Source organism: Dysidea avara, chromosome 7, assembly GCF_963678975.1.
Source record: "Dysidea avara chromosome 7, odDysAvar1.4, whole genome shotgun sequence".
NCBI lineage: Eukaryota > Metazoa > Porifera > Demospongiae > Dictyoceratida > Dysideidae > Dysidea > Dysidea avara.
Genome location: NC_089278.1, coordinates 11,808,608 through 11,822,359, shown reverse-complemented (window position 1 = coordinate 11,822,359; position 13,752 = coordinate 11,808,608). Strand labels below are relative to the sequence as shown.

The 13,752-nt window shown below is 38.0% G+C and overlaps 3 protein-coding genes across 9 annotated transcripts; 1 reads left to right on the top strand and 2 right to left on the bottom strand.

The window, feature by feature from the left end:
* Nucleotides 1–4: 4 nt before the first annotated feature.
* On the bottom strand, nucleotides 5–1,479 carry LOC136261781 (uncharacterized). Its single transcript, XM_066055843.1, has 3 exons — nucleotides 1,267–1,479; nucleotides 734–1,215; nucleotides 5–188 (listed from the first exon to the last, which is right to left on the bottom strand). The coding sequence occupies exons 1-3, from the start codon at nucleotides 1,397–1,399 to the stop codon at nucleotides 111–113; spliced, it is 693 nt and encodes a 230-aa protein (XP_065911915.1). The 5' UTR covers nucleotides 1,400–1,479; the 3' UTR covers nucleotides 5–110.
* On the top strand, nucleotides 1,456–11,376 carry LOC136261779 (methylthioribulose-1-phosphate dehydratase-like). 7 transcript variants are annotated; one of them, XM_066055833.1, is made up of 2 exons: nucleotides 1,456–1,544; nucleotides 10,537–11,376. In XM_066055833.1, exon 2 carries the CDS (start codon nucleotides 10,562–10,564, stop codon nucleotides 11,279–11,281), a length of 720 nt encoding a protein of 239 aa, XP_065911905.1. In that variant the 5' UTR covers nucleotides 1,456–1,544; nucleotides 10,537–10,561; the 3' UTR covers nucleotides 11,282–11,376. The 7 variants fall into 7 exon arrangements, with proteins under 7 accessions (XP_065911905.1, XP_065911910.1, XP_065911908.1 ...); XM_066055838.1 differs by having other exon boundaries at nucleotides 1,460–1,511; XM_066055836.1 differs by having other exon boundaries at nucleotides 1,467–1,544; nucleotides 10,487–11,376.
* A 177-nt stretch (nucleotides 11,377–11,553) lies between these two features.
* On the bottom strand, nucleotides 11,554–13,618 carry LOC136261776 (uncharacterized). The gene is made up of 2 exons (XM_066055830.1): nucleotides 13,472–13,618; nucleotides 11,554–13,338 (listed from the first exon to the last, which is right to left on the bottom strand). Exons 1-2 carry the CDS (start codon nucleotides 13,494–13,496, stop codon nucleotides 11,714–11,716), a joined length of 1,650 nt encoding a protein of 549 aa, XP_065911902.1. The 5' UTR covers nucleotides 13,497–13,618; the 3' UTR covers nucleotides 11,554–11,713.
* Between the last annotated feature and the right edge of the window lie 134 nt (nucleotides 13,619–13,752).

Below are 13,752 nucleotides of genomic sequence, written 5' to 3'. Positions count from 1 at the left end.
GAAGTTAAGGATAAGGAAGAACAGTTCATGCTTTACATCAAAAATTAATTTGTGTAATGACAATAACATTACTCTGATTTGTTAGTAGTTAAGTAAAAGTGTTTAATCATCTATACTGGAGTGCCGTCATCAGTTAGTACACTGTCTATTCTGTATGCTTCTCCATCATTGTGTCTGCCCCAGTTAATCTACAAAAACAACATTCAATTGTACCATGGTGCTCAGTTTATAATGACCAGATCTGCAAAACCCAACCTATAATTAATGCATACTTGAAAAAAAAAAAAGTATTTTAAAAGTCTGATGAAGGAAGGTTTTGCAGATCTGGTCACATGATCACAAAAAGTTTAAATGGTTTTTTGTTTCAGTGATACTGACAGAATATTCTTAGTACATGGTTATGTATGTAGTCTGACTTCTTTTGCTACCGAAAAATGAAAGGAACTGGCTATGTCACAGCTTTAATGAGAAGAATAGCAGGTACCTGTATTATAATCATTAATAATACCACAATGCTCAGCACATGCATAAAATGCTTATGCTTATAAAATTACCAGTATTGTATTATATAAACACATCCTTTGAAATGAAATACCTCAAACAAAGGCAGACTTATTGTACCAACATAGTGATTATTGAATCTCAACATATCCCCAAGGAGCTAATTATAAGTACATAGATCAAAGGTTGGTACCAGCTCAGCATTGCTAGATAAGCACAATAAACTACTTACCAATCCTCCTTGGTTTTCTATCCAAGTCATCAAAGCAATTTCTTCAAGGAAAGTGCTGACATAACTTTGTAAAGTGCCCTCTCTTGCATGACTGCCATAATGCTGGCCCCCATCTTGTAGACGTAAGTCTCTCACAAGCCCAGCAACACCTCTGAATACTAATGAGGCTACTTGCCAGCCATTCACACCAACCAGTGTACCACCCAGTCTTCTAAATGCCAATGTCATCATACTATGAAAGTCATGATAGTCAATGTCCCAGAGGGTATGACCACGTTTCTTCAGTACATCTTTTTGTGAATCATCAATTATACCATCCAGTCGATTATCAAGTAGTTCTGATATTGTTCTCAGTGATATGGCCATCGGGTGATCATCAGTAATAATGATTGTAGTGGGCGTGGTGGGGCTTGTAGCGAGGTATCCAGTTCCCCCAGTTGTATTATCAACATTGTTAGGCAGTAATGGGCTCTTTGCATCTCCTATACAAAGTTACAATTAATAACAATTGCAAATGTGTTCGTACTACGTACCTTGTAACTTCTTAATTTTCCGAGCTTGACTGTTTATAAAGAATTCAGTAAACGACTTTGCTAGCTCCGCGGATTCTTGAATGAATCGCTCGTCTTCTTCTTCTTCTTGAGAAACAGAAGGAAGTCTCGACATTGTCACCTCGATCTTGTTCGATGCCTTGTATTTTTTTCCCTTAATTAAGCGCACGCACAATATTAAAACACTACAAGGAATCCGAGACACGCGCCCAGACACACGAAATCAGGTACCGGTACTGACGGGTGAGAAGAATTTATAGGTGCGTATGAAATGTTGTGGATCAGTCTAAGTCATTTAATTCGCTTTATCATTTTCACTGCATGCAAGCCAGCGTTGATTAGTAGTCATGAGGTAGACAAGGAGCCAGACCTTTGTCTTTGGGTGGGCGGGAAAAGAATGGGACTAGTGAACATAGAGGCGTAGCTACTCGTGCTGTTCTGCAGCTGACAGATTTGGTAGGCCTACTGCCGGTCTGCCAATCGCGTACGAGATTTCGAAATTGATGTGATTACTCGGATTTTACTGATTTCTGAGAGTGATTTCAGAAATTTAGATGCAAATACCTGGAAGGAGCAAGACCTGCCATCATCATGTGTAAAGTAATATGTATGTGGAGTCTTAAGACAAGTGACCACTACATAGTAGCAAGATCTCAGAGAATTACTGGTCATTAATTTCTGATTTGTCCCTCAATTGGTAGTCTCGCGTGGCCAGACCGCTTTTTTCCGTATATTGGGTGGGGAAAAAAGGGTCTGGTGCAACTCCAATAGCTGTTTACTTCTGAGCCGTCCCCACATTCCGGGGACGCTAATTGGATAACATTGGTCACAAAGGAGGTGCCATGACGTCAGTAAGTTAACTAGAGATCTGTTTATCCTTTACATGAATCTTAATTTGCTCCGATGTCTCTTTTATAGCGTCTTGAAAGTTAATCCTCATCGTGTAACAAGACTCACAACCGGAGCAGGAGTGTAGGAATAATTCATAGTTTTACTGACGTCATGGCACCTCCTTTGTGACCAATGTTATTCAATTAGCATCCCCGGAATGTGGGGATGGCTCAGAAGTAAACAGCTATTGGAGTTGCACCAGACCCTTTTTCCCCACCCAATATACGGAAAAATGTGGTCTGGCCACGCGAGACTACTCAATTGGGTGCTGTGCTGTTTCTGATAGGTGATTGGCTGCAGAATAACAGTGCTGTGTTCCCCCATAGATCAAGACACAGTGTGTTGTATGGCTCAAGAATAGTCTCGTGTAGCCAGACCCTTTTCTTTCTTTTGTGTGAGGGCGGGAAAGAAAATGGTCTGGTGAACATAGTATAGCATCGTTGTTGGCCTATCCCGAGATTGTGGGGATTCTACTGTGCAGCTTCCGGATTGTTCGTGGGTGCGAATGACGTGATTTGCTAACCATTGCACCATTTGCGTCCTGTTGCCATAGATATAAAAGCAGTAGTTATATCTATGGCAACAAGACGCAAATGACGCAATGGTTAACAAAACACGTCATTCGCACTCACAAACAATGCGCAGTGGAATCTCCACAATCTCGGGATAGGCCAACGACGATGCTATACTATGTTCACCAGACCCTTTTCTTTCCCCGCCCCCACACAAAAGAAAGAAAAGGGCCTGGCTATGCGAGACTAGCTCAAGAAGTCAGTGCATATATTGACAAGAAAATTTTTCACACATATAGCTCTGTGATCTCTTATGTGATTACAAAAAATTTACAGTAGAGTTGTCTGCCTGGTAGTTAGGGGAGCTCACATATTAAATTTGAAGAAAATCTCCCTACCCATACAAGAGACCAAACTTTTTTGTTATTTTTTCCTTGTCTTTTTGCACACTGCAAACAACACAAGCACTTGATCTGATTACCTTGAAATTTGACACACCTACGGGAGTCTAAAGGCAAATCTTAATACCAAGCTTGGAACAAATCTGATGAACGATTCAAGAGTTATGACTGCGTATAATGAGGTTGATTTGTTGTCACGCCTACAGGGTAAACTGCTTCAAGTAATAGGTTGAAAATTGGTTCGTGGATAGATTAACCATTGTAGGAGTACCTTTGGGTGGTTGAAAGAAATTGAAATAAAGATCTTTGAAATGTGCCTTGAAACCAAAGGTGTGTAATGATGTAATGATTGCTTGCATGATCGACTTTTGTGAATATAAGTAACTATTAGTTAGTGCGCGTATCAGGCAAACCGCTAGAAGAATAATCATCATAGAAAAAGTTGTTTCAGTAGCATAGAAGGATCAGATTAAAAGCCACTCAGTTATCGTGTGAAATTGTGAATATACTGTGTGTAGCAAGTGTGCTATGGATATACTCTAATAGAACAGTCACCATAATAGAACATTCAGCTACGTTAATAATTTATCATATTATAGGATTCAGCTACATTACATGTCAGTCTGTAGATGGTTTAGCTACACACAAGTAACCTTGTTACAAACAGGTCGAGAGTTGATTCTTCCCCTCCCCCCTGTGTAAAGTCTTTACTTATGAAGTTGACACTGTAGTAATAATAACCTGTAGAAGAGAGTTCGGCTACAAACAAGTCAACCTGTAGAGAGCTCAGCTACAATCAAGTCACCCACAACTACAAACAATCACCCTGTAAATTACAGAGTTCATGTTATAATTTTATACAGTAGTACTAGTAATAACAAATTTGTATAATTTAACATATGCAAAAAAAATTTATTCACAAATAAAAGGTCTGCTCCAGTCTCTTTACTACAGTAAAGAAAAGACAGGTAAAAAGAAACCCCAAAGTCAGCCATAGGTATATACAATTACAAAAAGAAGTGATTTCTATACCAAAACAGCCAAGCTGATGACGATGAAGCTGTGTGCTGCCCCACAGAAGCCATGGTGGAAAAGATGTGAAATCCAAGGTGGCTGCCAAGAAATGGCTGATGATTGTAGGTTAATGGCAAAAACTTTAATTATGACAATTCAGGTGAATTTGGTACTGAATCCTAGTGAAACTTGGAGGAAGCAACACAAATTCACCTGAGTTTCCATTATGAAAAATTTTGCTATCTATAATGTACAATCACCGCCATTTCTTGTCTGCCACCTTGGATTTTACATCTTTTTTTTCACCATGGCTTTTATGGGAGCCGCACCTTTTTACAGCTTGGCTGTTTTGATATAGATATACAATATATCTATGGTTCACCCATGGTTACTGATGCCATAGATTATAATCAAGAGTTAATAATTATTAACTCTTGTTGTAATGGAGGTATTTCAACTTTGATGAACCGTAACTCCTAAACCATTTAATAATATGATTTACCGTATGTACTAAAGTGGCAGTTTCTAGCTACTCAGTGGGACCAAGACACATGGTAATATGTTATGGGGCCCAAGTCCAACCACATCACTCATATGTCCAAATTTTACTGTGGAAATGTGCTTCAGTAGTTCACTTGCCATCTCAAGTTATGAGTCTTCAAAATTATTATTTGTAAAACGGTATGGTAGTACTGTCAAACAGTAGTACTATTAAACAATGATATTTAGAGAAACACTTACAGAAAGCTGAAAAAGAAAATTGGGTAAAACTATTTATGGGAAATCAGACCGTGGGTAAGTAGGTTACCCATCCAACCATAATTGGAGCAGAGTTATAATGGTGCCTTCAACATTTCATGTCCGATTCATTGATGGATTATTTGTAGTATGTACATGTTCCCTCAAAGTATTCAATAACTCATGGATAGAATTATCTGGCTTATTTGTATTATACTGTTTAACCTGCTAAAATATTTCTTTTCAAATTTTGACACAGTATTTATGTCCCATCAATGTTTTCACCATACATTTCATGTAACAAAGCCATAAAAGTCCATAGTCTGTTACCAGCTTTGCCATGGAGCCAAACTGCACATGTCTAGTCTTTACACTTTTACTTTCACCACTAATCATATAGTTGACTGTTAGCTGTTTTCTCAGGGCTCAGCGTGTATATAGTATGATAGAGTAAACAAAACTTGTGTAATGATTGAGATAATAGAACAGACACCCAAATAGAATGTTTATCAAATGATCCTGTAGGAAAAAAAATGACAAGTAAAATCAAGTTCTGCAGCTCAGCTTGGGACCTGCAAGTACAAAAAGAGGATATCTACCAAGCTGAAAAGGGGGTGAGAAAAGCTGGTCACCAAATAATGGCTGCTAGACTGGCTGCAAAATCAGAAAACATACTGCTAAATATACACATGCCATGTAAAAAAAAAATGTTTTAATTGCTTCAGTATGCACTGAAACAAAGCTCAAATTAATATATACTGTCAGATTTGTCTGTTCATAGAGAGTAAGAAAATCTTTGTTTCGTGTTCATATGGCAAAAGGCATGTGAGATATGGATGCTTGTTTAGGATGCTGTAGAAATAATGTTTTTGTCATCAGTGTTGGAATGGCCTTCCATGTAGAGGAATACATGGAAAGCACCATACCTTTATTAGGTAATATTGAACAGATTAAGCCAGTCCTGTCTTTGTAGCTTGTTTCAGTTGGTTGTGAGTTATAATCAATTAATTAAGCACCTGTAATCATATCAAACAGTATGGTAGTACTGTTTTGTAGGGATTGCCCCAATAATGAACAGTGTTAGGGCAATTACTTACTCATTACATATTACCAAGAGTAAAAGATATTACTATTACTTGCAACTAAAACTATTTAGTTACAGTTACATATTACCCATAAATTATATACTCGTGATACTATTACATATTATATTATTGTGTGTCCACAGCCTTAAGCTGTCATGTGTGCAACTAGTACCTTATCATGTGACATGATTGTGTTGTTGAAGTCTTGGTTATAATTGTATTTAAGAAACTGGTCAATAAACTTCATTCATTAATTCAAGGTGGGCTTCAAAGTTACTTCGTTGTGGCTAGGCGTTACAGTGGATTAGTAACGAGATTAGTAACGAGATTAGTAACTTTGTTACTTGCAGCATGCTTGCAGTAATAAAATTATTTAATATTACATTCATTACAGTAACTTCATTACTTACATGTAGGTAACATGTTACATTTGTAAGAAAAGTTATTTGATTTATATTACTAGCATATTACTCAAAAAGTATTAACCCGTTACATAAGTAATGCGTTACCCCCAACACTGATAATGAACAGCACCTGTCAAAATGGCTAGAGGCTAAACGAGCCACCATTTTTTTGCCAGAGTACTTAACGTAACATGTGCCTTTTGGGGATTCCGATGAGTGTCTGCCACCTTGTCTTTTCCTTTTATCTTCCATCATGCAGGTTGTCTTCTTTATTATGAAATGAAACTGTATTGAGGCATTAGAAGCCACAAAATTATTTTAAGTGATGTTCATGCTGCTTTAAGAAGTATTACTGGTAGACAGTTGGTACTGAGACACTGTACCTGTATGGTGACCTCAATACAATTGAATAACATGCCTCTTTATGTTCTAGCTGGACTGAGGAGCACCCCTTAAGATTTAGCTGTTCTTATAACACGTGTATATCATAGTTGTAGCTATAACCTAACAAACTAGACTAAGTTTATTAATTTGAAGGGATCCAAGTAATGAAAACTATAGTGAAACAAGATCATATGAATGATCATACCGAGCATTAATTTTCCATATCAACACAATAATAATTAGACAATAACTTCTTGACTGCTTTTGACATCAGTTACATGTTGATTGTGACTAGAAGGCTCCTTCTTTGGACTGGTGTAGAGATCAACTCCAGACTGTAGTGCCCTTTGGTCAGACATGACTACCTGCCAGCTAAGTAGGCAGTGAGATGGTTGGCCTGCAGTGAGCCTAGGAATATGGTACAGGATAGTATTGAATACATGAACCATCTGACAATGCCAGAGTCATTACATCCTTGTCTCTGGGCTCTTCTTCCTGCTGATCTTACATCTTGACTTAGGATGGTTGTAATGCTTGGGTTGGTAGCTCTGTACATGGCTGTCACCATAATGGGCAGAACCACAGAAACGCCCTTTATCATAAAGTGTCAGGATAATTTGCAAAATGCTGCTGGATGTCATTGACTTTCTCAAATTCTTTTCCTCATATGCTTGAGCCAACTAGCTTATGCAGTTGGTCACGTAATACCTTTGCATGATTAAGCTCGTGGGTGGATGTGGAGAAGACTAGTAGCTTTCTATCATCTGGGACCATGGCTTTGAGATTGAAAGCCACCCATCATATCTCATAAATGAAAAGACTCTAGTAGTAACCTCTGCTCTTCAATGTGATGTCCGTATAGTAAGTCTGCCCATATACAGTAAGCAAGTCAGGGGCCTCAAGTTCCTAAGCTGAACTCACCAGTTACCAAGAAGGAGAGCAAAGAAGTCTATGTGCAAACTTCAGGGCTAGATACTTAAAATGATTTTGAAACAATTCATGATAGAATCCCTCTCCACGGATGAAATGTAATGGGAGAAATACTTCTCTTGCTGCAGACCTTAAGGGATCAAGCTCTTGTGTGCAATAAAACATTCATAGATTAAGGAAATAATTGAATTATTGTGAATTTAGGCTACACCTCTATCCGAAATTCACAATTATTCAATTATTCCCTTAATGTACATATGTTTTTTGTTGCACACAAGTGTTGATCCCTATATTGCTGATGTTCATGTCCATGATAAATTTACAGGTTAAAGTATATAATTCAAGACTAACTATATAACTTTAGCTGAAAGAATAATGACCACATTATTTATTGTTAACCTTAACCACAAGTACCACTAGAATAATCACTAATTGTATAGACAGTCATGGGTGGAAGATGTGTCATTGGACACTGTTATTAATAAAACCTTTCTAGCTACTGCATTACCCATTAACCCTAGACTGGCCCTAAACTGAATGTATTGTTAGAATACACATGGATTTTATAAGGCAAATTAATGTTACTGTGCAACTATCCGCAACTTACAACATACTACTGTATAACAGGATTTTTTTGCGGGGAAATTTTTTTGTGGATTGTCATCCAAACTTTTGAAGAGTTTTTACTTCTTCATGATCTTTTATGCATGTACTCAACAATGTCATTTTGATCGAGCTGCAATGCGACTTTCGAGGGGGAAGTTTTCATGTATAGCTGCCAATCTGCAGAAAAAAACACACTATACACTATAGGACTGTGTGATTAATAAAACGAGTGATTATTGACTGTAAGTATGGCTACGCAGCTATAGACGGTGTTGGAGATAACGCATTACGTAATAATTATTACTTTTGTGGTAACGAAGTAATATAACGAAATATGCTGTTAAAACAGGTAATATAACTCAAGTTACTTTACTTACAAATGTAATGTGTTACCTAAGTAATGAAGTTACTGTAACAAGTCTAATATTACATAATACTATTACTTTAAGTAACGAAGTTACTAGTAATCCACTGAGTAACACCTAGCCACTACGAAGCCTACTGAATGAAGCTTATTCACCAGCTTCTTGCTTATAACCAAGATTTGCACATTGTCCAACAACACAATCATGTTACATGATAAGGTGGTAGTTTCACATGTGACAGCTTAAGGCTGTGGACACAAAGTAATATAATATGTAATATTATTATAGTTTCGGGTAATATGTACCTGTAACTAAATACAGGGGTGTAGTTCAGTTGTAAATAATATGTAACTAGTTACTTTTAAAAAATAACTGTCCCAACACTGGCTATAGACCTATAAGGGATAGTGTGATATGGGCCAGGCAAGGGGTGAAGGTTAAATAAAGAATGAGGTTTTATAACATCCTTCACAAGTATTGTTGATAATGTGGATGCATATGACTTCTAGGATGACACCAATAATTATAATTATGTATAAATGTTGGTCATGAACTACAGACTGATCAAGTTAATAATATAGCGAAATGTAGTACTGTATTACAGTTACTTTCTGTAATAAACACAATATAATTAGGGGTGTGGTCAATAGTAAAGGTCATCACTTAATTAGTATTTATTGTAAGTATTAATCGTTAAAATTGCACGCACATTGCACATTTTAACCTACCTCATCTTTCTATATAAGAGACTACATGTGGTAGAATAACATGTGGAATTTCAACAGGAAGTGTTAACCAGATTGTACTGATATATTCCAGATTGTACTGATATATTCCAGATTGTGGTTGAACGGCACTATGCATGCATGGGCCAGCACTACAACCACCTGGAACAGAGGCCTCCATCTAAAAGTATTATGCTATGCCTATCGTGAAAGACATCTTCAGAATACATAGGAATTACAACCATGTATGTAATATTTATGTGGAAAAAATACAGTTTCATGATGACACAGCTATTGTTATGCTGAAAAGTGATTAGCAGGAAGTTATTCATGTAAAACCATAGCAGTTTCCTGTACACATATACACTAACAGTAGAATTTTCTGTCCAGTAGTTATAGTGGCGCCTCAAAAATTTCGTTGTAATGACCTTTGTAAGTTTGCACCAGCACTTGTATACACAACATTGCAAAGTGCATTAGATCGCATGTATATGATGAAATTCTGGTTTAAGCACAGCAAATTAGCATGTAATGAAGGATAAAGGTTACCTTGCAGCCAATATTGAAGAATGTAAATTAGGTGAAGGGTATTTTCCTTTAGAACTAAATTCACCACAAACTTTAGTCTCTGTCCCACCAAACTTTTTGTTGTTTATGGTGACTGATCAGGTTTTGCTGAGTATAGTGTTTTAAGAATGTTTTCTGTGTTCAAGAATATATATTCAAACTTTGCTGTTTATGGCTACTCATCCTTCCTTGCAGTGGAATCTGAATTCCCAGGCTTCTGTTTTATTGTGTGTAGGCTTTCAGAACTTTTCACTAAGCCCTCAGTTTTCAGACTGGGAATTTGTATGTCGCAATCTCATCTCTGACTCAGTCATGACACAGTTCAAATTGTGTACCATAAACTTTAAGTACCTCTCAAAGGATCTACAGATGACTCATGGCTATTTACATATAACTAGTACAAATGATATAACTAGTACAAATGCACTGATACTAAACGGTATATGTGCACGTCTTCATTGTTGAATGACTTGTATTAGTGGTACTATAAATATCAATCTGGCTAAAAGTATGTGAAATGTAATTATATTGCAAAAACTATTCATTATTTTTGTGGTAACATATTTTATTTTGCCTCTAGTCAAAAGGCTAGGGACTTTTTTATATTGCAGCTTTGTCTTTATCCCTTAGAACTGATAGATTGCTGGTATACAATATGGAAGAGCAACCAGCACGAGGCCAACCAGTGAAAAGGAAAGAAGACTGGAAGGCAGGGAATGATAGTACTTTGACAGATGATCACCCAAGACAGCTGATTCCTCAATTGTGTCGACTCTTCTACCAACTAGGATGGCTCACTGGTACTGGGGGTGCAATGTCTATTAAATATGGTGGACAAATATATGTCACTCCATCTGGTGTACAGAAAGAGCGCATCCACAGTGATGACCTGTTTGTGTGTAACTCTGACGGTGACATTGTTACACATGCACTAAATCCAGAACTACGTATGAGCCAGTGTGCACCTGTATTTATGGCTGGATACAAGATGAGACAAGCTGGAGCTGTGATACACACTCATGCCAAATCTGCTGTGATGGTAACATTACTGTATCCTGGGAAAGAGTTTAGGATTACCCACATGCAATTGATTAAAGGAATCTCTATAGGAACCACAGGAAAGAATCATTGCTACAATGATATGCTGGTTGTACCAATAATTGAGAATGCACCACGTGAAGCAGACTTGATAGATCCTATGGTCCAAGTTATGAAGGAGTACCCTGATACTTGTGCGGTGTTGGTGCGTCGTCATGGTCTATATGTTTGGGGCACAACATGGCAGCAAGCAAAGATCATGTGTGAATGTTTAGATTATCTGTTTGATACTGCTGTGGAGATGAAGAAGTGTGGCCTGGATCCTACTGCTAATTAATCTTATAGCTAAACTGTTGTTCTAGTACATGTGTGTGAACTTGTTGAAATACTGTTAGTTTAAACAACTATTAAATTTCAGTACTACAAAACTAACACATGCTTCATAGTGTAGTACTCAATTAGTTACCTGATACATTGACCATTTGACTATTATGTAACTAGAAACAAGACATATTATACAGCTAGCAGTGCTAAAAATAGCCAGTAATATTGTGGTTTCATTAGTCTTCACTATAACAACCAAGTATGTGGCACCCAATGGTTCAAACATGAATATTAAATATATTTCAAGTGAAGAATTTGAATGACAAGACAACATACAATCAAGAATAGCTCTTGGTACAATATATTAGTTTTACAATGTTATGTTACAAGGTGAGAACATGTTACAGTGAATTTAAAAACAGTAGATTAGTAATGGATTACACAGTTAACAAACAACAGTGCTGTTGTGAGATGGGTTGGGAGAATCGTGCAATAATGCATCGTCAAATTGTTGCAATGCTTTTGCCATTCTTTCAGTATACCTTGCAATGGTAGCAGCAGCTGCAGCTGTAATTTCCTCTTCCTTCATATGAGCATATTGTGATCTTACTGGTCGACGCAAAAGCAAATCTGACGTGGAGCCACATGACCGTTGGGGAACATCGCTACGTGGCATTGTGCTGGTAGAATAATGGGTTGGTTGATAGATTCCAGAAGGTTCAGTTTTGTATCGTGTCAGTGTCATAGGTTCTGTTGGTTGCTTTGGTGCCAATGTATCATAGTCCTTGGGTGCTAAAGTGTCATATTCTTCTCTTGTACTCCTTGGAACATGGTGCCTTATACAACCAGCAGTGCTGTGTGATCGTCGCAGGTTACTTGGTAATGTATTATAATGAAAGTTGCTGTCAACTCTAAACATCCTATCAACTGGAGAAGCGCTACTAGGAGGAGATGGGGTATATCTACTAGCTGATGAAGTAGTATATGGAGGACTACATGACTGGAGTCTTGGCTCAGGGGAGCTACTAGCTTGGTCTTGTAGACATGGTTGAACCTGGTCTGGTGACCTCTGATGAGCTAATGCTGCTGGTTTATCAGTAACAACAGGTGCTGATATGACAACATCTTCTGTGGAGGTTGAATGGGAGGAGGATAAACCTGAGAAAGAATTCCTCCTAAACAATCCTTTCCTTGGCTTCTCTGCTTTGATGCTGCCACCAGACTGTTTCCTAAGCATTCCAAAATTCCAAGTGTTCCTTTGCACAACATTTGAGCCTGGTTTCTTGTTGTCTAGTTTTGGTGTACTTGGTTGTGAGGATGTTGCTAGTGCTTTAGCAAATATTCTTTCATGGGAAATGTCTGTAGATGAACGGTGATTAGTAGGTGACTTTTTCACCTTTCTGCCGTGTGATGGTAGCACTATAGCTGATAGAGACCTCATCTTTCTCTCCAAAAAATTAGAAAGTTGCTCACCACTGGATTGGTCTTTCTCTTTGGAAACACCAGAGACATGAACAAAATTGCAAGGCAGTGAAATGTCTTTCTTTGACAAAGTGTTTATCCGTCTCAGTCGACGTTTCACAACTTTAGCATTCTGCGGGTTATCAGCATCTTTTCCCTCTTCTGGCGCGTTCTCACTCGCCTCCTGTTTACCAAGTTCGAGGGAGAGGTCGTACATATGCTCCAAAATATTTACCGCGACGTTTGGCTCACTCACTCGTACACCAAATCTCTTTCCAGACTTGCCCTTGAACGTGTGAAAAGTTTCCTGATAGGCGTAGTAATTAGCATCGGCAGTGACGTACTCTTCCCATACACTTAGGCCAGACTGGATGTCAGCCATGGCAAACTTCAGCTCAAAACGAGAGTCTTCATCAGCTGACTCTAACTGCTTGATAGTGCACGGTACACCAATAGCAATCGACTGCCATTGAGGATTGTCTGTGCCCTCCAACGAGTACGCCTGAGCGACAGTACGAAAGGTTTCTACTTTGGTCTTTCGACTAGATAAAGTGACTTGAATTCGAAACAACACATCGTCTGTTATCATCCAAGATGCCATCGTGAAATCTGAAGGAACAACGAGTAACAATGTAAGCAGTTCGCAAATGGTACAAAACTCTAGCAGGTGCAAAATGACAAGAATTTAGCTTGAAATACTCGAAGTTAACACCTGAAGGTACTAAAAGAATAACGTCCTTACCTGTCAAATCTGCTCCTCTTAGCATAACCGTTATCAATACACTGCAATCAACGCTCGGAGGGGTAACCACTGAAAAGGACTCCCGTGCAGCGCAGTAATTATAGCGGATGGCGAACTTTGAAGTTTGCGGTGACGTAGGCAAACATGCAAGAACTCGCACAACCGTAACAATTACCATAGCAATTTAGCTCATAAGTCACAATTATAATCATTCTCATTTATCAAATTTAATATTTATAGTCCATTGAGCACAATAAAACATTACACCATGCTTTGGAAGG